At 41.7% G+C, this 24,135-nt stretch overlaps 4 protein-coding genes across 5 annotated transcripts; 2 read left to right on the top strand and 2 right to left on the bottom strand.

Moving 5' to 3' along the window:
- Positions 1-1,149: 1,149 nt before the first annotated feature.
- Positions 1,150-3,552, top strand: LOC108883840 (myocilin). The gene is made up of 3 exons (XM_018677354.2): positions 1,150-1,788; positions 2,171-2,275; positions 2,416-3,552. Exons 1-3 carry the CDS (start codon positions 1,305-1,307, stop codon positions 3,216-3,218), a joined length of 1,392 nt encoding a protein of 463 aa, XP_018532870.1. The 5' UTR covers positions 1,150-1,304; the 3' UTR covers positions 3,219-3,552.
- Positions 3,553-5,582: 2,030 nt separating this feature from the next.
- On the bottom strand, positions 5,583-9,223 carry LOC108883838 (polyisoprenoid diphosphate/phosphate phosphohydrolase PLPP6). The gene is made up of 2 exons (XM_018677352.2): positions 8,487-9,223; positions 5,583-6,407 (listed from the first exon to the last, which is right to left on the bottom strand). The coding sequence occupies exons 1-2, from the start codon at positions 8,863-8,865 to the stop codon at positions 5,986-5,988; spliced, it is 801 nt and encodes a 266-aa protein (XP_018532868.1). The 5' UTR covers positions 8,866-9,223; the 3' UTR covers positions 5,583-5,985.
- A 110-nt stretch (positions 9,224-9,333) lies between these two features.
- LOC108883839 (peroxiredoxin-6) lies at positions 9,334-12,773 on the top strand. The gene is made up of 5 exons (XM_018677353.2): positions 9,334-9,499; positions 10,197-10,353; positions 11,299-11,448; positions 11,594-11,740; positions 11,901-12,773. The coding sequence occupies exons 1-5, from the start codon at positions 9,408-9,410 to the stop codon at positions 12,027-12,029; spliced, it is 675 nt and encodes a 224-aa protein (XP_018532869.1). The 5' UTR covers positions 9,334-9,407; the 3' UTR covers positions 12,030-12,773.
- A 740-nt stretch (positions 12,774-13,513) lies between these two features.
- Positions 13,514-24,105, bottom strand: fggy (FGGY carbohydrate kinase domain containing). 2 transcript variants are annotated; one of them, XM_018677349.2, is made up of 16 exons: positions 23,957-24,105; positions 23,407-23,600; positions 22,428-22,539; positions 21,756-21,907; positions 21,427-21,515; positions 20,886-21,001; positions 20,601-20,729; positions 19,208-19,311; positions 18,496-18,603; positions 17,090-17,151; positions 16,577-16,739; positions 15,600-15,674; positions 15,339-15,459; positions 15,112-15,206; positions 14,222-14,283; positions 13,514-13,759 (listed from the first exon to the last, which is right to left on the bottom strand). In XM_018677349.2, exons 2-16 carry the CDS (start codon positions 23,587-23,589, stop codon positions 13,678-13,680), a joined length of 1,653 nt encoding a protein of 550 aa, XP_018532865.1. In that variant the 5' UTR covers positions 23,590-23,600; positions 23,957-24,105; the 3' UTR covers positions 13,514-13,677. The 2 variants fall into 2 exon arrangements, with proteins under 2 accessions (XP_018532865.1, XP_018532867.1); XM_018677351.2 differs by lacking the exons at positions 20,886-21,001; positions 21,427-21,515; positions 21,756-21,907; ... (1 more) ...; positions 23,407-23,600; positions 23,957-24,105 and adding an exon at positions 20,285-20,343 and having other exon boundaries at positions 20,601-20,647.
- Positions 24,106-24,135: the final 30 nt, after the last annotated feature.

The raw sequence follows: 24,135 nt of genomic DNA, 5'->3' as shown, positions 1-24,135 counted from the left end.
CAGTCAAATAAAAATCCATGGCTTTTATGTTTAGCTTGAAACCATGCTGGTGGTGTGGCTCTAGGGAGTTGGCACTGACGGTCTTCTGTTGGTCGGGTCCATCAGTCCATCACTTTGGTTCAAGACTGAAATATCTATTACTATTTGATAGGCTGTGAAATTTTGTATACATACATGATCATCATAAGAAGAAGCCTACTGACCTTTACTGACTGCAGCGCCACCATGAGGTTGACATTTTTGTCTTTTACTGAAGTTTTTCAACAATAATTGGATCAACTGCCATGACATTTGGTACAGACATTCATGGTGCCCAGAGACTGAACCCTAATGACTTTGATGAGCACTTGACTCTTCTTGCAGCGCTACCAGAAGGTCAAAGTTTTTATTTATTCTGTGAAATAACTCAGCATCTACTCGATACATGTCATAAAATGTTGTCCAGACATTTATGGTTCCCAAAAGTGACTTTGGTAACCACTTGGCATTTCCTCTAGTGCCATGTAGACTTTGTGGTTTCGTAGGAAGAAAGGAAGAGTAACTACACCACATTTCCATTTCTTGCCAGACAGTCAGCCTATCCTCCTGTGCCAGACATCCTGCCCAGCTGTGCAGAGGAGAGAAGAGTACCAGCCTGTACTCCGGCTGTCTTGCTATTGAGCATTGTTGGCAAATGCTGGCTTCAGATTCTCAAATTCCAAGACACTTGCCCTTGAGCCAAAATTTCACCTTGTGCCAAACTCATAAATTGAGTTTACTGTTAATCACATGGTGGTTTAATAGTAAAACTATCTGTTACGGAGGAAGTAAACAGCACCACAGGAGACAGCCATAAAGAGATGCTGTCCAGTCAAAACAACCTGCAGAGACATACCGACTGCTGAGACACAATGAAAGAATTCTATGCAGGAAAAAACAAACATCAATGTGTATTTTTCCACTGATGCTGTGTGATTTTCACATAGTTTGTCCCTTTAAGTGCACCTCACCCAACCACCAGCAAAAAGAAGAAACACGTGGACCTGTACACACACTTGTGGACACACATGCCCACACTCTACACCCCCCTGGCTATTTCATTCCCAGCCACACTCCTCATCCCCTCCCACTCCCTGACAGTTAACCGTATAAATATCCTACTCTGAGCATTGCTGGGATTCAGACACTGACCTGCACTGACCAGGGATACACAGGTAGGAAGACACAGCGAAATCCTCTAAAAAGAAGAAGAGGAAGACAAACAATTGCATCTCTGCAAATACTCCTAAACTAGAAGATCACTGATTTTGTCTGCCCCCTCCAGAATGTGGCTCCAAGTGTATTTCCTGTGTCTATCCTGCCTAATTTTGCCAAGCCAAAGCCAGGTTGAAGATCGAGCCTCCCTCCGCCGCTCCAATGACCCTACTGGACGCTGCCACTACACCTTCACCGTGGCTAGTCCAGAGGAGTCCAGCTGCCCTGGAGGCAGCATGAAACCAGAGATGGATGGAGTCTTATCCCGGCTCACCCTGCTGGAGGCTTTGGTCAGCCGGCTCCTAGCAGGGGCAGACACAGGCACCGGGACTGGGGACAAGTCTAATGGCAAAGAGGGTCTCCAAGAAGCTTATGCCCAGGTCACAGCGGAAAGAAAGCAGCTGCAGCAGGACAAGGAGCATCTGAACAGGCAGATCCAGGAGCTGCACCGGAGGGTGGGCAAGCTGAACCAGGAGGCAGAGATCCTCAGGCAGAAGCCCTGCCAGCAAACACACCCTTCAGGGGTGGCTCAGCGTGAAAGCAGACCTGCCAGCGGTATGTTCATCAGCGATTAAAGGGAAACTCCACACAAATCAAATCCCAATTTCTTTATTTCCCACATATTTTTCCTATATATTTGGCTGGTGGCAGTTTTTCTTAAATGTTTTTGTGTTCGACTTGAAGTCTCCCAGGGCAAATGGTCAGGTTACAGTTAGCTATCCCAGGTTGAGTAAGGGGATAGGAATTTACAACTGACTCTTCTTTTATGGCTTTGTCACTCATATCTGTTTACGTGTGTGTGATTTTATCTGTAGATGTACTGATATATACATTATTATTTTCTGCTATATTCTATTTAAAATTCCTTCCCAGTTGGAAATTTTATGTAATATTTTGCTTTCTTACAGAACTTTCTCCTTTATTGTGTCTCTCCCAGACCCTGCATATGATCCTGGGAATGGGGCGTACCAGGAGATGAAGGCTGAGGTGACAGAGGTTCCAGCATCCCACCTTATCCCTGAAGTAACTCACAACCTCACAGGTAAAAATCAGCTTTTACTGATGCCAGTGCAGCTGCATAAATCGCCCTAGCACCCTAGGGAGTTGATGCAATTTATTGCCTTTGAAAGCTTTGTAAATGTGTAACAAATACCAGAGATTAACTCTCTTTTATCTCAATAGTCTGTGGGGAGCTGCTGTCAGTGGGAGATCCTGTGTTGCACAGGAAGGCTGACAGTATCACAGGCAAGTATGGAGTGTGGCTGCAGGATCCCCAGCCTCAGGGCCCTCACTACACCAACAAAACTGTGTGGCGACTTGATGCAGTGGGCAAAGACATACGTCAGCTCTTTGTATATGAAGACATGGATCAATTCTCCCGAGGCTTCCCCATGAAGGTCCTGGTCCTGCCAGAGCCTGTGGAAAGCACAGGGGCAACAGTGTACCGCGGCTCCCTCTACTACCAGCGCAAACGCAGCCGTACCCTGATCCGCTACGACCTGTCCTCTGAGAGCCTGGCAACACGTCTGGACCTGCCTCACGCCGGCTTCCACGGCCAGCACCCTTACTCCTGGGGAGGCTACACAGACATCGACCTGGCAGTGGACGAACAAGGCTTGTGGGCCATCTACAGCACAAGCAAGGCAAAAGGTGCCATTGTGATATCACAACTGGACCCTGAGAACCTGGAAGTGAAGAAGACCTGGGAGACCAACATCAGGAAGAACACAGTGGCCAATGCTTTCATGGTGTGTGGACGTCTGTACACAGTGGCCAGCTACACCACACCCAACACCACCATCAACTATGTGTTTGACACAGCCACCAGTGTGGGGAGGGCAGTCTCTGTGCCATTCAAGAACAAGTACCGTTACAACAGCATGTTGGACTATAACCACGCCCAGAGGAAGCTGTATGCCTGGGATAACTTTCACATGGTCACCTATGATGTCAGACTTGGCAGGGTCAGCCATGGCAGCAGCTAAAGAGGACACAGACAGAGAGAGACTGCTGTTTACTGGACTGCGCTCATGTGAGAGCAAGTGAATGAGATAATACATATTATCATTTACATTGTATTGAGGTTATTACAAGGCTCAGTCATCTGTGTTTTTGCATCATTAAAACCTATTTTGTCTATTACTACTGTAAATAAGATATATTATGATGTCACAGAAATATTAATGTAGCTGTGATAGAACTGATGATCTCAGTTATTATTACAAACAGTAATAATGGTTGAAAAATGTGAGCTAGTTTTGTTATCTGTTAATAAATGTTCATATTATTTAAGTTTTCAATAAAGTCTTTAAAACAACACACTTCATTTACTTGTGTCTTTTTCACAAATGATCAACAGAAACTTTATGCTACTGGTTATTCTCCCTGGTAATGACAATATGGTGTGAGTATGAATAGTCAATTTGAGTGTTATTATCTTGAGGTGTGGACTTATAACAATCAAATAATTTGTGTGTTCACAAATTTTTCTTTAAAAATGTTTCTTTATGTAGATCACTCTGTAGCCCTAATGAGACCATCATGAGCCCAACAAATATAATATAAATCTAAAAATATCTGCTCAATACAAGCTGTTTTGATCCTGTATGCCAAAGCTTGACAAACACAAAACTTGACATAGATATCTATGTGAGGCACTAAGCTCACCTACTCACAACTCATTCACATGAAGCACAAACTTGTTTATCCACAAAGTCTCCAGAGGATCATGTGATTCAGTAGGCAGGGTCCAGCTTTAAATTAGGTTAAGGTGTGTAACAGTTTCATTTACACCGTTTTAGTTGCTGCAACTTACTGTAAGCTTTAATGTATTGAGCCATGATGCTATAAATTATCTATAACCACCAATATCATGGGCACAGCATATGACACTAATGTCCATAACTCAGTGGCCACCTAGCTATCATTTAAAAAATATTCCCCTGTTGTACAAATGCACACATAATGGAGCCAATCAATCACCATGGCAACCCCAGTCTGGACAACACAGCAGGAAAAGCACAGGTGAAATACATTTCATTAACAATGGCTCAGTTTCATTAAGCATCTCTGTAGGCAATACCAACAAGCCAGTGTACATAACCAGCTAACCTGAACAGAATGCAGTCATTTTAATGTTATCAGTTACATCTGTGCTTGTCCTGCTTTAATGAGGCAAAATGTCTGATGTGAAGACAGGAAACATCAAAGCCCACTGTGTATGTAAATGCCTTAAAGTATACTAAGTATAACAGTTAACTATTGTGGAATCTGTTATTCTGATGTAATGGATATACTTTTTGTTATGTTACCACCTTACTGCCTGTATTATCAGTTACCTGGCAACTATGCTAACTTTAGAAAGCTTAAGGCTAGAGATCCTTGATATGTGTCAGCAATTAAGCTGTATGGAAGCATTGTTTATGAGAGATTTTTCTTCAGCACATGTGAAATTTATTCCACTGCTAATTAATGAAGGCTGGTTTCTTAAGTTTGTGCTATTTCAGTTATTACTGTTGGAGTTTGTTTGGCCTTGTATTTCTTGTTTATTGCATTTACTGCCTGTCAGTCACCTGGTGTTATTATGCTAACTTGAGCTAAGTCCACAGCCTTAAAAAGGTGCTCCGTGTTATTTTTTGGTCCCACTTCATAGCCAACGTTAGCATTAGCAGCTTTGCCTACTTATGAGTCTAGAAGAAATTGTGGCAGACAGATTGATAAGCACTTTGTGAGCAATTTGTGCCTATTTACTTGACATCTTAAGGTCCAGTCTCTGAGTCTTGACCCATCTGTACTGCACAAACCCCATGTTACTATTTGCAAATGTTCTTATTATGCACTGCCCTCTGTGGACAATTGGCTGCATCTGCATTTTACATGCACACCAGCACACTGGCAAAACTAAAGGCTGCTCTCTGGCCTCTTTAACAGTTTTAATCTGAATCCACATAAACTCACCATGTGTCTGTTAAGTTTATTTTTGAAATTGCAATGGTATGTTATGAAAGGGGGTCAGTAGCAGCACAGTTTATCAAAAGTGTAAGAGGAGATGGGATGTATTACAGTATAATGACAGTCAGGAGACTCAGCAGCAGCTGATGGAAACTTGGGTGAGTTTGAGTTGACTCACCCCCCCATCTGCAGTCACACAAATAGAGGGAACCCACTGTGTATTGTCACAGCAGACAAAACCACATACCCCTCATGAGAGAATGTGCCACCACATACTGACATGAAATTCTCACTTTACCAGGAAGCACTGTGCCAGTGTCGGTTTGTACAGTAGCTCAAGCTTTCATACTCATCCACAATCTCACACACTGTCTCAGTAAAATACAAAACTATATCTGTAAATGGTATAGCTTACTTTAATTTGTTTTTCTTTTCTTTTTTTTAAAAAAAAAGGATCTTATTAAATATAGCTTTGGTTTCAGCCTTGTGAGATTAAGTCCATCCATCATCAGTACCACTGTGCAAACAAGTTGCATGTGCATCTTAACAGGAAAAACTACAACCCTGGCAGCCACAGGTAATCAATATCAATATTCCCAACTCATTCTTTAAAACAAAACAAACAAACAAAAAACCTAAAATACAAATAAAAACAGATAGAAATATTGAAGTAACTTTGATATAATCCATTAACAAATAAAGTTCACTTTTTTAACAGTAGGGAATTTTTGAATTACACACACTCATGCTACACATTTTCCCCATACACATAAATTGTCACACCACTCATTTCCACCAAACCTAATGCTTCCAATCTGCCATCCAGAGTCCACCATAAGCCCTGTTGATTCTCTCTCGCAGTCGCATGAGCAGTATGTCCTGGAGGCAGTCCCAGGTCACCCACAGCTTTTCCACCAAGCTGTATTGGCAGTAACCCATAGCCAAGCCAAAGCCCACATCTGTCACATAGTGTCTGGCAAGCAGCAGCCGGGACAGGCTCACCAGAATGGCCCATCCCACCACGAGAACCCGCATGGAGGCTGTATCCACCAGCTGGGATAGGAGGAAGCGGGCACACATGGCTGCCCGTGTGGCGTGGCCTGAGGGGAAGGAATAGCGCTCCACGAAGAAGGTGGAGAGGATGTCAGAGCGGTTCTGGGCAGGTCTTCGACGTCGGACCAGGGTCTTCACAACTCTGACCAGTAGCAGATCCAACAACAGGGCTGTGAGGAAGAGAAAGAGAGATACAACATTGGTTTCAGTTTGTATTACTGTCTGAAATCTAATCTATTCAGAAAGCAACTATCAGGTCATTTTCATTTGTTAAACATTTTCACTAAGTGCAATAAAGGAATCCTTAATATCTCACTTCACTTCAATTTCCTATTAGTTAAAATATGCCAAAGCCCTGACCTTCAAATTGGTAAGGTTCTACTGTTTTTGTTTAAAGGTGTTTTTTTTGTTTAAAATTTGCAAGTTTTCTCTGCCACCAAATGTGGCTTCTTGCTGGGAGTGGTGATGATCACTTGCCAAAAGCTTCAGCCATTGTCTCACTAACAATACCAGAGGTTAGAATACACCCTCTGAGCAGCACTACTTTTTCAGGGCTACTGTGAGATGCTATCAGAAAGTGATGAGACAAGTCGGTTAGCATGCTAGCAGGTTAGCATGCTTACTTCAGTAGAAGAAAAGAAGTGATAGAAGTAGAAGCAAAACAATAGTTAACACTGGTGTTGCCTTCCACCACTGGAAACAGCTCTTGGTAATTAAAGATATTAAGTTTGATGCTTAAGCCACAATGTGTCTTCCAGACTGGTAAGTAAACAGCTGTTAATGCGAATGTTGGCTTTATAGTGAAAGTAAAAAACTCACACAGAGCACCTTTAAGGCTCTGGCCTCAGCTAAAACTAGCATAATGACATCAGGCAACAGACATAACCAGGCACTAAATACAATAAACAAGAAATACAAGGCCAAACTTTTCTTCTAACACCTTTGTGAGCAGTTTTTAAACCCCAAGATTTATTAATACAGAACTCAGTGTATCACTATAGACACTTTATAAAGGGTTTACATGTAATAACTATTTGCTTAATTAATACTTTTTAAAAATCACTTATTGATGCTTTATACATTTAACTGATGTAATTATTGTGATCCATTAATAAGATAATAATAATAATTCATAATAGTGTTGTTCTAAATGTTGGTAATCTATCAGTAAATATTTGTACTTTCTCGCTTTTTAATTATCCATTAAGTCTGTAGTTATGTTAATAATTCAATGAAGAGTTTTTACATAAAATGCATCCAACTGAGAAAGAAGTACAAATACATATCTTTAAAGCACGACTTATGAGAAAGTGGTCCCTGAAATCTGACCTGAAAAATAGTAACAATATCACACTCATTTAATTGAGAGAGAGAAAAAAGTTCTCTCCTATAAAATTGAATTTAACAAAACCCAAATTAGTTTATGATTGGTCTATAAGAAGAGTTATACCAGCCACAATACATCGTGTCATCCTATAGGCAACGATGCCAAGAACAGCTCTGGTATTTCACTACAGCACAATACATTATAACAGCACATGACTTAACCTCAAAGCTGTCTATCAACAGATACAATCTACACGCGTAAATAAAGCGCCATGCATGTCTCTCAGTGGCCGCAGATACTATCAGCTGCTGCTCAGAGGAGAAAAGGTTCCATGGCTATGTCTCGGTCACGGGGACGCACGAACAGCTTGCAGCTCTACTAATGCATTATTTGACACTTGGGTGGACTGATGAGGCTTTGACCTGTTATGTTGTTCTATTTCAATACCCATTAACATTATTCAGCTAAACAAAGCCACTGGTGACCGCCAAAGGCTTCACATTGGAACTGGCACAAATGTGCGTAATGACGCATGGGCTTCACCCGGAGCTAATGTGGTGATAAATATAGATGCATAAACAACAGATACCGGAATTATATATTATACTAAGACTGGTGTGTCCAGGAAATTCCCCGACAATAGTTACGCAAATAAAGTGTGTTTATTTAAAGACCACAGAAGTCCAAACTAGCGTGCCACGCGCAAGGCGAAGTAAAAATGCTGGGAATGTTGTGTAGGCTAAATGTGCATATTAAATAAATTAAAGGCTTATCTGTGGACCATGGATGACAGTTTTAAAGCAGACCCTTGACTGAATTAAGGTAATTTAATTGTAGAAATCTAAACCATTGTTGAGTCTGGCCTCTACCTACTGGAGTCATACCTGACTCCACATTCAAAACAGGAGGCACAAATTGTTACCCAGAGCCAAATTCAGCATGATCTCCTGCTCTGCCACCGTCTCTCCACGGAGCAGAGTGTACAGAGTGCCGAAGAGCCACGGGATGACATGCCCGGAGAACTCCACCAGCCGCACCAAGGGCCGTATGCTGCCCCACGGAGACTCCTCACAGGCGCACATCCCGAGCCGCTTGGACAGCCACAGGTCTATCGCCAGCAAGAACCGGAGCGTTATGGTGAATATCGGCTGGCTCAGACTGACGGAGAAGTCTTCAGTCTGAGCGCTAGAGGAGAAGTAAGAACAGCTGGAGGCCCGGCGGCGGACATGGCACTCAGATGATGCGCGGCTTCCAGAACCAGTACCACGGCAACTATTCCGTCTGGACGTCGGTGAGGACATTTTCGTTTGACAAAGTGTCCTCGATAATCTATCCGCCCTTCTCTGTGGACCACCCGTGCGCTCAGACGCAAAACATCCTGCAAACTGGAAAGTCCGGATACAGGGGCTAAATGTGTCCAGATCAGAGCTGGGCTCCTCTGGTCACGTGGCTACATCATCCTCCCTATGAACATGCAATTAAAAGACTTTTACATCGATGCTTTCATTTTGAGGTGTAACTTCTCAAGCAAATGCACCGTGTCTGTAAATACTGTTGTGATTTTTATGCTGGACTTGTCTAACTGTTTAGTGGACAGGGGGTTCAGTGTTGGCACTTTAACAAAAACGTCTAAATTCTAGCTCTACGTGTGCGTAAAATGGTCATTTGGGAAAAAAAAAAAAAAAAAAAAAAACCACCTCGCCGATCCCTCACAACGCCACATGAACGCTTATGTAAATAAAGTAGCCTGTTCAGAGGGAAGTTTCCGCCTCCTCTTTATCTCGCGCTCTCTGTCATCAGAGCAGCTGTTGAACAGACGAACTCCTCCACGGTCACAGTGAAAATGCCGGGGCTGCTGCTCGGAGATGTATTTCCTGATTTCGAAGCAGAGACTACCACTGGCAAAATTAAATTCCACGAATATCTCGGTGACTCGTGAGTAGGCTTATTAATTATTATTAGTATTATTATTTGTTTTTCGGATATAGATTAGTAGGCTTATGGAGAATTCAATCAGAGAGAGGGAAAAAGTGAACTTGAGAACTGATGTGAGTCCAGTTCCTGTTACAGCTCTGACTTCTGCTTTAGGTCTTTGCCAACTGTAGAGTATCTAAACCTGTCAAACCTGTAATGATAAGTACCTGACCACTGAAAAATAATAAAATGTTGTGGAGAGTTGGACAAGTTGATATCAGATGCACAGCTGTTTATGACCTGACTGCAGGGCTGTGTCCAGCAGATAGTGGGATGATCCAAATTGAAAGCATTAGTAAGCTGACCAGGCCAGAGGTCAAACCTAAAATCACTCCACCACATGGATGATGCACAATCACCTCGCTGACTTCACAAAAAAATTCACTCCTGTCATTATTTTTGAACCATTTGAGTGACACAGAGGTCACATCCTGTCACTCTGGTGTCAGCTGCACCATATAGCTTTCATCCTATTGTGCAACACAACGAGAAGCAACAATAGTAACCACATCATTAGGGTGTACGTATCTGATGAGAGGAAACTGAGTGAGTCAAGATGAAACCTGTTTGTGAAACCTCAGATAGTATCACCCCATTAGAAAGCACCAGCCCTGACATATGCCTGACGCAGCTTCACCCACCTCTCTTCTCATTCCAGATGGGGAATCTTGTTCTCCCACCCCAAAGACTACACCCCTGTGTGCACCACGGAGCTGGGTCGAGCTGCCAGACTGAGCGAGGAGTTCAGTAAACGCAAAGTCAAAATGATCGCCTTGTCCATCGACTGCCTGGAGGATCACCACGGCTGGACCAAGGTGGGATAGTCACAGCACCTGTTTTCTGAAACCACATCTGGAACGACACACACAGTCAGTAAAACTGAAAAGACACGAGTCTGACCAAAATGGGCCAATGTGTTAGAGGGAGGTTTATGACATTCTCAGCACATCACAGTGTTGACTCAGCAGCTGCTAAAAGTGAAATGTTCCTCTGCTTCTACAGTGATATTCTCATTTTGTAGAGAAGTAAGTTGGGTTACACAAGACCCATGTTTTAACAGCAGATTATATGACATAGGTGACTATACTTTACTACGTGGCAAGTCCTAATTCTAATACAGCCATGTACTGCTGCTGAAATTATAGCTTCATGTTAGTCACATGCTGAGAGGGACTGAGTGAGCTGAAAATTTCACATGCTCAAAAACTGGAAACTGGAAAATCAGGCATCCTGAGGATGAATGTGAATAATCACCAGCATCCAGGATTTTTTCACAGGCCTAATCTTGTTTAAAATCTTTGTTTTGTCCAATTTTACTTTTGCTAACTGTGCTGCAATGTATACATTTCCTTTAAAGCAACATTATGCAACTGTTTTACCTTACCTTTAAAATTACAGCTTGATGGTTCATTTACTTCACTTGGAGAACTGCAACTCTTTCATCTCCACTTCATGCATATATATCCAGCTGCTGCCACAGCTCGGATAAGAAGGAATTTGAACGAAGGTGGACTTCCGTGAGCTGGTTAGGTGTACGGATACACTGCTTCCTGGTCCTTAACAACTCAAGACTCAGCAGCAGTGTCCTGTAATTATCACTCATGGCTACAGAGGCTGATATTGCTACTGCTCAGCAAAAGTTACATAGCGTCACTTTAAATCAATTTTTTTGTAAATCTCAGTTACGTAAGACAGAGCGTCATCACTGTGGTAACAAGATGGTTTCAGAAAGTAAGGACTTATGTCTCTGTACTAACTAGGACATCCTGGCGTACAACTGTGAGGAGTCTGCCTGCTCCTCGCTGCCCTTTCCCATCATAGCGGACTATAAGCGGGAGCTGGCAGTGGCCCTGGGCATGCTGGACCCAGACGAGAAGGACAAAGATGGCATGCCGCTCACTGCCCGCTGTGTAAGTGTCTTTGCACTCCCTGCCACACACAGAAATTCATTTGCTTATTCTATAGGCTCCTGATTTATAGGTCTTATCTGCCCTCATGCCTGTAAAATATTTGCCCTCTCAGTCTCCATCTCTCTGTCTCTCTGATTGTGGTTAGGTGTTTATCATTGGCCCCGACAAAAAGCTGAAACTGTCACTGCTCTACCCCGCCACCACAGGACGCAATTTTGATGAGATCCTGCGGGTGGTGGATTCACTCCAGCTCACGTCAGGGAAAAGAGTGGCCACGCCTGTTGACTGGAAGGTACAGTATGTTACACCTTTTGTTAGTGACCTCAGCTGGCACCAAGTATTTCAGCAGATGACTCCAAAGATAAAGGAAGGGGCAACTGATCTGCTGCTGTGTAGAATTAGCTCATTTCTTTTCTGTGTGTGTGTGTGTGTGTGTGTGTGTCCTCTTCCAGCCTGGAGACTGTGTGATGGTTCCTCCGAGCATGTCTGAGGAGGAGGCTGCCTCTTTGTTTCCAGATGGCGTCTACACCAAAGACCTGCCGTCCGGAAAGAAGTACCTGCGCTACACACCCTGGCCATGAGCACAACACTGACCTCAGTCACAGACTCCACCTAAATCCAGCAGGTCTCAATGGTCCCCTGGTCTTCAGGGACTTGAGTACTGCTGGACTCTTCACCAGATAAATCAGTCCTTGATAAAGCAGATGGAATAAAAACCAACAGCTTAAGAATTACGGATTTTAAGAATGTAGACAATTTTATAGCAGGTACAGCTTCAGTAAGGAAAACTGCATTTTTTGGCCTTCTTTTCTAAAGGGGAAGTTGCTTTTCAAAGGTTCTGGTTGAGATGAATCAACATACATTTAGACACTTAGAGAATACAGTATGACAAAAGAAGTTTGTATTTTAGAGCAGTGACACTCTGGCAGGAAAGGCAAGAGCAGAACTGGTTATAATATGTGTCTCATTCTGGACACCCATGAACCCATTGTTTCTGGACTGATGCAAGAGGAAGAGGTTTATGCTGTCGTTTACACACACAATGTGGCAATGACCGCATCAAACATAGTTAGCTATTTCATTACTAGGCACCACCTTCTTAATTTTTCCCCTAACAAAATGAAATGGTGAAGTATTTGCATCGTGTACTATCAAATAAGCAATTGTCATAAGTCTGCATTTGTTCAGCCAGGCTGAGCTAATTCATTTCATTCCAGTTCTTATATGTCTACTGTACCTTTACTGTAATGACTGAGTGTATGATGTATGAATTTCACCTGTGTGGGACAATAAAAGCATTATGGCTGCTGTATTATTCCACTAAATACTACTATATTGACTGAGTGAGTTTAGCAACAAAGAACTTGCTCTCTCACGACACCAGTAAGACTTTTAATAGCAGCGCTCTCCCCGTCCCCCTCCATCGTAACTTAGCTCTGTTTGAAGGTGGCCGCTTGTTAACTCAGCTGTGTAGGATTTGGCGCCCCCCCCCCCTCACCTGGTCAACAGCATCAGCGAAGAGCTTATCAACTTTGATCCTTGGAACTGCTGGCAACAGGCTTCCTCTCTACGGACAGAGGAGGGGTTACAGACAGGAAACGGAGGAAGAAGATAAAATGCAGCGAGGAGAGAACAAAGGACAAGGTGTTTAAAAATGAATGAGTGTCACTACTGATGTTGAAGGCCACTAAATTATATATAACACATCAGATTGTAGTGGCAGTGAAAGGCATGAGCACAGTTCTATAATTTTTTAATTATTTATTAGGAATACATTTGAAGCTGATGGTATTTGATGGTACTGTCACCTTAGATGGAGCTGAGGCCACTAGCCAGGCAAACACTGTACAGTCTGTTGATGTCTCCTGCATCCTCCTCGTCATTGTGGGTAGAACTACAACAGTGGATTTAAAATAAAGACAGAGAGCTCCAACAGCTTGTCTCCACAGAAATCTTATCTACTGTGTTCATCTGCCAGGGGCTTCGAAATCATGCAAATCTGAAGTCTAAACTCTGCCACTCTGTCATACATTCATTCATTCATAGACATCCAACCTCAAAAAACTGTTTTTCTTCAGTTTATTGTGAAAATAAAAAACTGGACCGTTGTTGATGACAAGAAAAACAGCAAAGTTAAGACTTGAGTTCTTGTTTCCAGTGTGTGGATTTATCATCACTGCTATATCACAGAGACTCAGCTCCAGCTCGGCCTCCCTCCCACTGACAGGGTCATCTGTGGTTCATGAGGGCCTGGTACTCCCTCTGGTGGGCAAAGAGTCGCAGGAACACTTTGTACTTTTTCTCATAGAAGCTGAAAAAAAAGGAGTATGAAATGTAGAAAATAGTAATGTACATTTCATTTTTCATTGCAATAAAAACGTGCAAAATTCTAGTTAAGTTCTCTCATTGACTGGCCTTGACTTAAAGAATACTAGTACAATACTATAAAATTTGGTTTCACCTTCAACAGAAAAATGCTTGGTCATGCTTCATTTTGCAAATTTAAAATTAGATTAGAAATAAAAGAGCAAAAAGGAAAAGGTAGTAATCAATTCTGAAAAATGGTTCCTATGAAAAAGTGAGCTGTTTAAGAAGTGAGGAAGCAGTCTTTTTTTTTTTTTCTTCAGGCAAAAATTGTTGCAATATTTCAGACTTACTGAATTGAACATGGTAGATTTTTAATTCATTTACTTTACTATCCCATGGATGGTGATATAAATATTAAAGCATGACTTTCTCCAAATGATTTTTTTTTTAAATCTTTCCATCTCACCTCTTGAGTTCTTGGTTGGGCTGAACAACTTTCCCAACTTTAGCCATTTTCTCCATTGCCTCCTAAAACATAAATCGCAAAGAAAAAGACATCACTCAATAAATCATGTTACACGCATTCAGTTTCAGGTCGGCCCTGACCCAGTTATAGTGTGAACACAAGCCAAGTGCAGTGGTTACAGTGTGGCTGAGTTTATAACTAATGCAGAGCTGGGCCTCTCTGCTGTCTAAACCTACAAAATCCAGCCGGTTGGCCGTGTGCAGCTCAGAGGATCAGACACAACAACTGCCTGCTGCAGTTATGGCTGAAAATGGGTTGACAGGTGCAGCCCAGTCCAAACAATAACATCTTATTTTTAGTATATCTGGCTTAAAGGCTTGCCAGTCTCTTATGCCACAAACTCTGGTGCTGAGACACCGAGGGATGATAAGTTGACCACACAAAAGATTAATCCACACTGTGCACAAATACTATGTATTTTTACACCCAGCAGATGGAGGCACTGACTCAGTGATTCTAAGACTGGGGTTGTGTGCATACAGTTTGGCCTTTAATGTTTCTGAAGTCAGTGTTAGTGTGATACAAAATAAGAAGACGGGATTGCAATCTGCTGAAATAAATACACTTTTAAAGGAGCACACCACCAATTTTACCCACGATGTTCAGTTCAGAGTACGACTCAGCCTGAGGCAACAGTTGTATGATGTCTGAGTTATTACAGATTTGGCTTGAGAATCTCATTTTTTAAAAGTAAGCCTACATTACTAATTGGAAATGTGTGGTTTGAAAAGTGGGAATTTAGAGGGCAGTGGTGCAAACGCATTTTCACTACCTTGAATACTGGCCCATGTTGGACAATGTTTGCACTTCATTTAGAATATTTACTCTACCTGTATAGTGGTGTAGTCCTGTGACGCACATGCACCCAAGACTGCTGCTCCTATTAACACAGCCTCCATCTGGTCTGGCAACACCACAGGCAACCCTGAAAGTGATGATATTGAAAAAGTGGAGTGGGCTAGTGTTAGTTTCCCTCATAGTGTTTATGTTTTCTTGAAAAAAAAGTACACTATACACATACAACATACTATTATTATCTACTATTGATATTTTATACCTGTAGCATTAGCATGAATCTGTACAAACAGGGAGTTTTTGCTCAATCCCCCACACAGGAAGAGGGTTCTGATGTCATGTCCTGCTTCTTTCATGGCCTCCAGAATATGAAGTGTTCCAAGCTGAAACCAGAGAAGTACAACAAGAGGGGAATTAGGTTACAAGTAAACAAATACAACCTGCCTTCGTACTTTGAAGGTTCTAGGATGTTGGCCTGAGGTTCGGGGAAGTCAACTTGAAACATAAAACACAGCACACTTACAGCAAGAGCTTGTACAGTGGCCAAATAGAGCAGAGCCAAGTCATCCAAGGTTTGGGAGAGAGATAATCCAACCACCTACAAAACAGTAATGAGTCATTCATGCAAAAATGTATCACTGTTGACTTATAAGAATCACTATTAAGTATTTAAAAACCTAAAGGCAATACATGCAAACCAAGAAAAATCTAACTTCTATATTTTGTTATGGAATAAGAAATGACCTGGCCCTCACTGTGCTGCTTTGAGAAGTTAGCTACTTTAAGTAGCTGCTTGCTAGCTGTATTTTTTATTCATTTTATTTAAAGAAACTGTTAAACATTTCTGGAAGTATGGTATAATTTTTTTCACACCCAAGGTGATCAAACATCCACACGTACTCTACCTCTGACTGGCTTACTCTGATGTTATTCCCTTAACCAATCATCACTTTTCATGCCTGAACCTAAGCAACCCAAACAACGAAGGAAACAGGACAAACCAGTCACAGGCAGAGTAGGGGCAGGTCTTTGCCTAACTCAGGTGTGGTAGGCAAAAAAATTATGCTTTTTTTTTTTCCAAGAGTTAGATGAAAAGACTGATACCACTCTCATGTCTGTGCTTCACGTACAGAGCTGGAGCCAGGACGTGATTAGCTTAGCGAATGGAGGCAGGGGAACACAGCTAGCCTGGCTCACTCCAAAATTCAGCAGCCTACTATCAGCTCAAAAGCTCATTAATTAGCATGTTATCTAATTTGTTTGGCTGGTTGTTTCTCTCTGCCTTAACTCCTTATGCTAAGCTAACTGCGCGTCCAGCTCTGTGCTTAATGCACCGACATGACAGCAATTTAACTCTTTACATCATTCATATGCTTCACATGTTCTGTATTTACCAATGTTGTAAGACATTACTAAACTGGAACCCTTAAGCAATTAATAAATAATAACATGTTATGTCATAAAATAAGTCATTTCAAGTCTCGAGACCAGTGCCCTCACCATGCCTTTCAAAGTGGGATCAGCCAGGGGCGACCTGTTCCCATGGAAGTCCGGCCACACATGAAGACTGGATCCCAGCAGGTCAACAGCAGAATGAGCATTAGCCATTAAACTCAGGTGGCTGTTCAGGTAGCTGAAGATATTCTCGCCTGTGAAGGGAAATCTGGAAAAAAAGCAAAGTGAGGAAACTGAAGAAATAAGATTAAAAATGTTAAAAATCATAATGATGTAGGCCTTTTTCACAGAAGACATTATAACTTGTCATAAAAGCTGTAAAAGCAGAGTGACTGAAAATGTTAACATTCCAATATTGTAAGTAAAGAAAATCAAACAATAATACATTTTTATTTACTTATTTATTCTATTTTCAACCTCCACAGAAAAGAATAGGGTTATACAGAACACACAGCCTTACTAAGCTTCTAATCTTTCTAAATGCTATCTAAACTGTACAGGGATGACAGCTGTGCTAAAATGTTTTCGGGAAGTGCAACACTAAATGCATCAGCTGACCTCTGCTGTGCCTGTTCCTGGAGCTGGGTGTAGGCAGCATGTCCCTTCACCATGTGGTCAATCTGAGAGAGGAAAGAGCAACATGGTCTAACAGTGAAAAAATCACAGATCATACAGCTGATAGCAAAAAGGCTTCTGAGGCTCCAACTGCTGATTATTTTCATAATAGCTTTAGATGATATTATACAATAGCCTATTTTGTCCAACCAACAGTTTAAAATCAAAAGGTGTTCAATATTCAAGGACGGAAAAGAGAAAAAAAAGCATCAAATTATCATATTTGAGAAGCCGTGAAGTATTTATATTGTTCTTGCTATACTTTAAATGAATGATTATAGATTAGAAACACTGTCATCATCCGCCTTGTGTCTTGATGTGATTCAGCAGAATTGCAGTGAAGCCTTATTACAAAAGAATACTAAACAATATTCAAAGGTGCTATATGTAAGCTTTTGCTATCACTACATAGCCAACCTTAGTATTAACACTGTGTGCTTATCAAAGCTTCAGACACTTAGATTTACAAGAGGTTAGAATACACAAATTACTGTGAATCAGTCACAAAGAGACAGGACAGAGCTAGCTGGTTAGCATGCTAACTTCCGTAAAAGAAAAGTGATAGAAATAGAAGAAAAACAAGAGTTAACATTGCCGGTGCTTTCCACCACTGGAGACAGCTCTTGGCAAACAAAGGAATGAAGTTTGATGCTGAACTCTTCTGCTTAACTCTTCTAGACTTGTATGTAAACAGCTCTTGATGCTAACATTGAGTATGAAGTGGTAGAAAAAATGTACATTAGCGCCTTTAAACAAATCAAGTTCCTTACAATAAGCAGCTTTTATGTCTTTTGATCATTTTATGAACACCAGGCACTTTGATTGCCTTATGACCACCATGACAGAGGAGCGTGTATGCTCATAGTACTAGTACATCGAGAACAAAAAACAGTTGTATTTCATTAATACTCAAATATATGCAGCAAAGCAAACAAAAATCTAATCGGATCATCTGCTCTATGTGGGATACCTGTGGTGTAAGCATCAACTCTTCTTGAGTCATTGTGTTCACAACAATGTATCTACAGAGTCACAGACACCAGCTTGACGTCATAATGTCCTGCATGACAAGCAACAACTTGCCTGTTCCTCATTAATGCTCATCTTTACAAGAATTTCTTTGACAAGTCCTCGTATCTGAGTGACAGTACATAAAAGCCATTTATTTACTGGAGAGAGACAAATTGCTTTCAGACCTGTTTGTTTATATGGCCAGATTACATCCATGTGTGTTTTCTGGGTGAACTCACACATAGATGATAGACGTTTTGTCTCTACTTGCACACAGTTTTCTGTTACTGAGCAGCATCAAGCATGTCAGTAAAATCATGTACAAAGCTTGGACTGACCAGCCTTCCTGTTGCACTCTGTCCTCCCTCATTGAGCCACATGTCAGGCACCATAGCAGACAGGCAGGGTCCCCACACTCCTGGCACAAACAGCGGCTGCTCGCTGATCTGATGAACATCACAGTAAAAAGTGAAATATTTTAGTAAGTTTTGTATATCAATAAGGATTTTTTTTTTTTTACATCTACAGAGATATAAACCCCTAAAAAGCTAAGATAGATACTAAGTATGTTTTAAATGGCAGTAGAAACAGTGGCAATGGAGTTTCAATTTCAGATTAACAAAACCAGATAAGCCTAGAGTTTTCTTCAATGCACTGAAAATATGATGTACTGTATGTAAGTAACATAAGAGTGGAAAAATTCAGTGTGACTCTGTCATCACCATTACTGGGAAAGATGATTTATCAGACTACTTAAAATAGGTTGCGTACCTGCGTATTAGTATCAGCTAAGTCAGTTTTACATCACTTCAGAGCTGTTAAGTCTAGGTCGAGATACAGAGGCTATGAGTACATGATTAATTACAGAAGGAGTTGCATTCGTCATGCAGCGATGAGTGTGTGAAAGGTCATCATGCAGTTCAAAACATATCCCGGTGTTTAGTAGCCTGTCAGCACAGTGTTTGCTAAACTTAACTTCCACTTGCTAATTTTAAGAAAATCTTTTCAAGAAGCCACGCAGCAGGTGAACTGTAGCTGTGAACCACTCACCGCCATGTGACAGGTTGATGTTCCACAGATCATCGCCATGCGTGAGGTGATTGGCTGGTCCTCACATGGCAAGTTAAAGCCTTTTACATCAGCACCTATCACACCTGGAATGAGATGTAATATTTAATATTAATTACATGTAGTCAATATTAGAATCCACGCAGCATCCATTGCAGCAGAGGAGAAATTCTTCTGTTATCATTAGGTTTTTTTGGTGCTACCTAATATAACCTTTACAAAACTGCTGTTAGAGCCCTGTCAGGGACTAATAACACTGATTTGTGGATCAAAAGCTTTAAATCCTTTTGAAGTGGCTCCCTAACCTTCACATGTGATTCAGCAGTGACACTAACTGCTGGAATAATGTTTGTCAAGGTGGTTTTAGTTTAAGGTGGAAGGTTGCTCTATGTGCGGGAGCTGGGGGGGCGGGGGGGCTGTACATCATTGTGACATGTACAACAACTAAAAGTTCAGCGTGTTTTAACCTCTGACTGATACAACAATGTGTGATCGGCAGAGGTCAAAGCTGACGGTCAGAGGGTAGAGTTCATGAGCAGCTCACCTCCCAGAATAAAACCAGATGGTGAGAATTTCTGAACCAAAGGAAAGGTCAACAAAGTGCTCCCAGATACAGTATACAGCAGCATTAATGGATGAGGTTCGGTACTTTTTTTTTTTCTTTCACCCAAATTATTCAAGCTGGGGTAGTTCTGATAGGCCACCATTTTAAGATTCACCTTTGCATTTTTTGATACTGGGTGAACTTTGAATGGTGAACTTCTAGTGCCATCCTCAAGTCAAATTTTAACTTTGTACATAAAGTCATGTGCGATGGATAGAGAATGAATTTGGTGAGTACGCAAATTTTACACTTACTGGATGTATTTAGGCTCTTTAGAAGATGAACACTTCCATTGTTTGACCCCTCAGGAGCTTCATCTTGCACCAAATTGTAAAATTTGTCATACGTGTCACCAACATTAAACTGTATGCCTCCGTAATCTCTTTAAAGGTGCAATGCATACGTTTTTCTTATAGCTACGTAGCCAATGTTAGCTTCAGCAGCTGTTTACTTACCAGTCTAAAGGAAACGCTGCAACTTCAGCATCAAACTTGATTCCTTTATTTGCCAAGAGCTGTATCGAGCAGCGGAAAGCAACAGCATTGTTATCTCTTGTCTTGCTTATAGTTCTATCACTTCTTTGCTTCTTATTAAGTTAGCATGCTAACCAGTTAGCCCCTGAAGCATCATCAATAAGGTTGCCTCTCACTGCCATTTGGAATTTTCAAAGTTACCAAATGCACCTCACACAGTACATATCAGACAATGACAGCTTATTCATGACATTAGTAGACTGTTATGTCCCAACAATTGTGTTTCAGTGTGTGATACCTAGGCCTCCAGCATGAGCATCAATGAGAGAAGCACCGACTGCAGTTCCTGGTACTAAACCCAAATCCACTGCTGCCTCCTGGGTGAGGCCGCCTCCCAACGGGCTCCCTGGAGAACACGTCACACTGCCTGAGTGAAAAGATGACAAACTTAAATAATGGAAGAACTCTTTGAGATGATAAAGCAAACAACATTTCTTACATTTTTATAGAATTAATCAGAATCCCATTGTAAACATATTAACCAAAGAGGTGATTTAGAGAAATAAGGTTTCGACTCTCTGACCTATTTTGGAGAAGTTATTTTCCAGGAGGTCCTCCAATCCAATGCTAGTCCAAAAACTGGCATCCCATCCCTCTGGAGGGCAGTACGTCCATTTACATACCAGAGTACATAAAGATCTGTGGAAAGTTGCAGAACAGTACTTTAACATGCTTCCCAAGATATTTCATTAAAATAAACATGTTTTCTGATCCCTATTCAACAGCAGGAGGTCACATTAACAGTGTCTTGTGAAGGCCACAGTATCACAAACACATTGTCCACAATAAAAGACACATTTCTTAGAATTACTTCTGCTATCGAGGACAACCACATTCTTTTCTTTTAAACTGACATTTGATACAAAGATAATATTTCAACAGGATGACACAGCAGCCCATAAACAAACATCTTACCGATACCAGCAACACATTGTAGGTCACTTTTAATGGTGAACCTTATTCATCCCACATCTGACACTTGCACATGCACAACAAAGGACTGTAAATGACTCACAGAGGGAGGATCTAATCTACCACAGTCATGATGAACCAGGAAAGTTCACCTTGTCAGAGAGCCTGTTGCTTTCCAAGACAGGAAGTCTGGCAGGTCAAAAAAGTGTGCAGCTTTGTTCCAGCAGCTTTCTTTAAGATTCTGATAAAGAGATGAGTAAGTGTGGTAAGGAACCAGTGAGTAATAGCAACAAATACATGTCCTGACTGGTCAGAGCTGAACCTTAAAGCACTTTTAGGGAATGTTAACATATTGTGAAGAATCTCTCTCACAAGAAAAGGGTTAAAACAACATCCACCACATGCTGACCACCCAGTACAGAGAGCAACAATAAAATCCAAAGAGATCAGTGGTCCTGTGGTGACCTTGCTCACCTCTCACCTCTTTGAGCCAGAGCAGCTTTGGGGGCTGCATCTCAGGTGACATGACCCCTCCCACCCTGCTCAGGACCTTGTGGCCAGTGTTGGTTATACGAGCGGCCTGCTCTGCGGCACGATGGTCCATCCACATCACCACGTTCTTTTGTCTGTCCCCTGGAGAAAGCAGGGGAGAAAAGGAGACAGCCCATGCTTTAGTGGGAGCAAACAGGAAACAAAATATACCAAATAGCTAATACTGCATAGACTGAATATCCCAGAGGTCATTTTAAGATGAAATTGCTCTACTGGAAGATGATAAACAAAGCTTCTGTGATGTGTAAACTCTTGGCAGCAAATAATCAGTCATTTGTATCTGAGTATCTGGGTTCTGACCCCTGTGACCCCTTTACCCTGATTCATTGAAAAAGACATGAATCCATACCAGCTCCAGGGGCTCTGTTCTGTAGCTGACCCTGACCTCACTGTGGGGGAGGGGATTTTACCTTCAGGGATCAATAAAGTATCACATTACATTATGTCTGAGCAAAACTAACCAACATTTCATCCAAAGCAAAAAATCCATTCTAGCTAAGTTAATTCTTTTTTTAAAAATTGCCTGTAAGAGCCCATGATGCGTACTTAGGTATACATAAATGATGCTTTGCAAAGTATTCAGGTCAGATAACTCACTCACCATCCTGACTGACTGGCACAGGCTGGAAGGTCTGGTCCAAAACCACTAAAGAGCAGGTGGCATCAAAGCCAATACCACGAACCTGGTTCCTCTCCACACCCTGGGTAACTTTCTGGAACAGATATACAGTGTAGTCTGAATAATCACATTCATTCGGTAGATTTACAACAGTATTAACCATGAAGGGATTACAAGGGGGCAGGTATGATCACATCGGCAGACTCTGCATTGTAGTTCAACTTACACTGTTCGTTCGAAGTGACAATGAGAGTCAACAGATGGAGGGTGCTGTATGTTGTACAGATTGCAAAGCCCCTTGAGGCCAATTTGTAATTTCTAAAAATTAGCTGTATAAACGAAACTGAGTTTACTTGTATACAGTATTTGAAATTAGCCCTTTGTGTTCTGTGCTGAAAAATTAACAACCAAACAAGGACGGCAAACTGTTTTGATGCTGATGTTTGGTAAATTTACTGTCGCAAAAACCAGTAAGCAACTCCAACCACCAACACAGCTGTGACACCTCATACAGTATGTTGCCAATGAGAGTGCATGGAGGTTAGCAAGTTAGCAGCAGAGGTGAAGCAGTTAAAGTGACAAAGAAATGACCGGAAAAAAGTAAAATAAACAGATAAACGGTTGAAACAGTTAGCTAAAAGTAATGGATGCATGGTTGATATAATTTGCTGAAGTTAAAGAATATACAGTTGAAATAGTTCAAAGTAATGAATGAACAGTTGAAAATTAGCTAAAAGTAAACAAATGGTTGAAGGGTTTGTTACTTGTGGTGATAGCAGTAGGACGTCAAACTTGACTAAACCAACCTAAACATTCACAGTTGAAAAAATACTGTAAGATCTTGTTTTATGTTGTGTTAATGACTGGCTCTGTGTTGGGGTACCTGGGCTCATCTGACAGGGATGTGGGTGTATATTAAAATAAAACTGGGAGCCAACCACTGCACTGAGGTCACCCCCACCTTGACAACTGTGCAGCATTTCTCCCAGATCTCAGTGGAGGACTGGACATAGTGGTCTGACTGAGGCTCCCAGATACTGATGGGCTCCTCTGCAGTGCTCCTCAGCAGGCCGTCTCTGGTCACCAGTGCAGCCCTCACACTGGCAGTGCCCACGTCCACTCCAACATAACAGACCTCTGCCATGAGGAGACGAGCTGAATGTAGGGGAGGGGGGAGCAGGAGAGACCCAGGAGCTGATCATTAACCAGGCTACACTGTCAGGGTCAACATTTAACAGACTGTTTCGAAACAGACGAAGGTAAACACGTATTAACGCGTGCATATCGTACATTTGCTTGTAATAATGGTTGATTTCTCTATCTTGGTACATCACACACTGAAATCGTCTTCTACTGAACATGGTAACACGTCGCTAACGCGCAGCAATGGTAAAGATACAGAGATTTTCCATCTATGATTTGCACAGAATAATATTTCAAACACACATACAAACCATCATTCAACACAGAGGACATGTGAAACTCAGCTAGTACAACATCTTCGAACTTACCGGCAGATCAAAATCTTATTCCAGCGCAGAAAACATCATTTTTGACTTTCTGATAATCGTACTTTGAGCTGCGGACGGCGGTTGCGACGGAACGCGAAAGCGCCCAAAACAGGCAAAATCGCATTTTTCCATGGAGCCGTAGAGTCCAAAGCAAGACAAATCGGCACCACGAATGGTTT

The sequence above is a fragment of the Lates calcarifer genome, linkage group LG4 (genome assembly GCF_001640805.2).
Source record: "Lates calcarifer isolate ASB-BC8 linkage group LG4, TLL_Latcal_v3, whole genome shotgun sequence".
Classification (NCBI taxonomy): Eukaryota; Metazoa; Chordata; class Actinopteri; family Centropomidae; genus Lates; species Lates calcarifer.
This window is presented reverse-complemented; position numbering and strand designations above follow the sequence as displayed.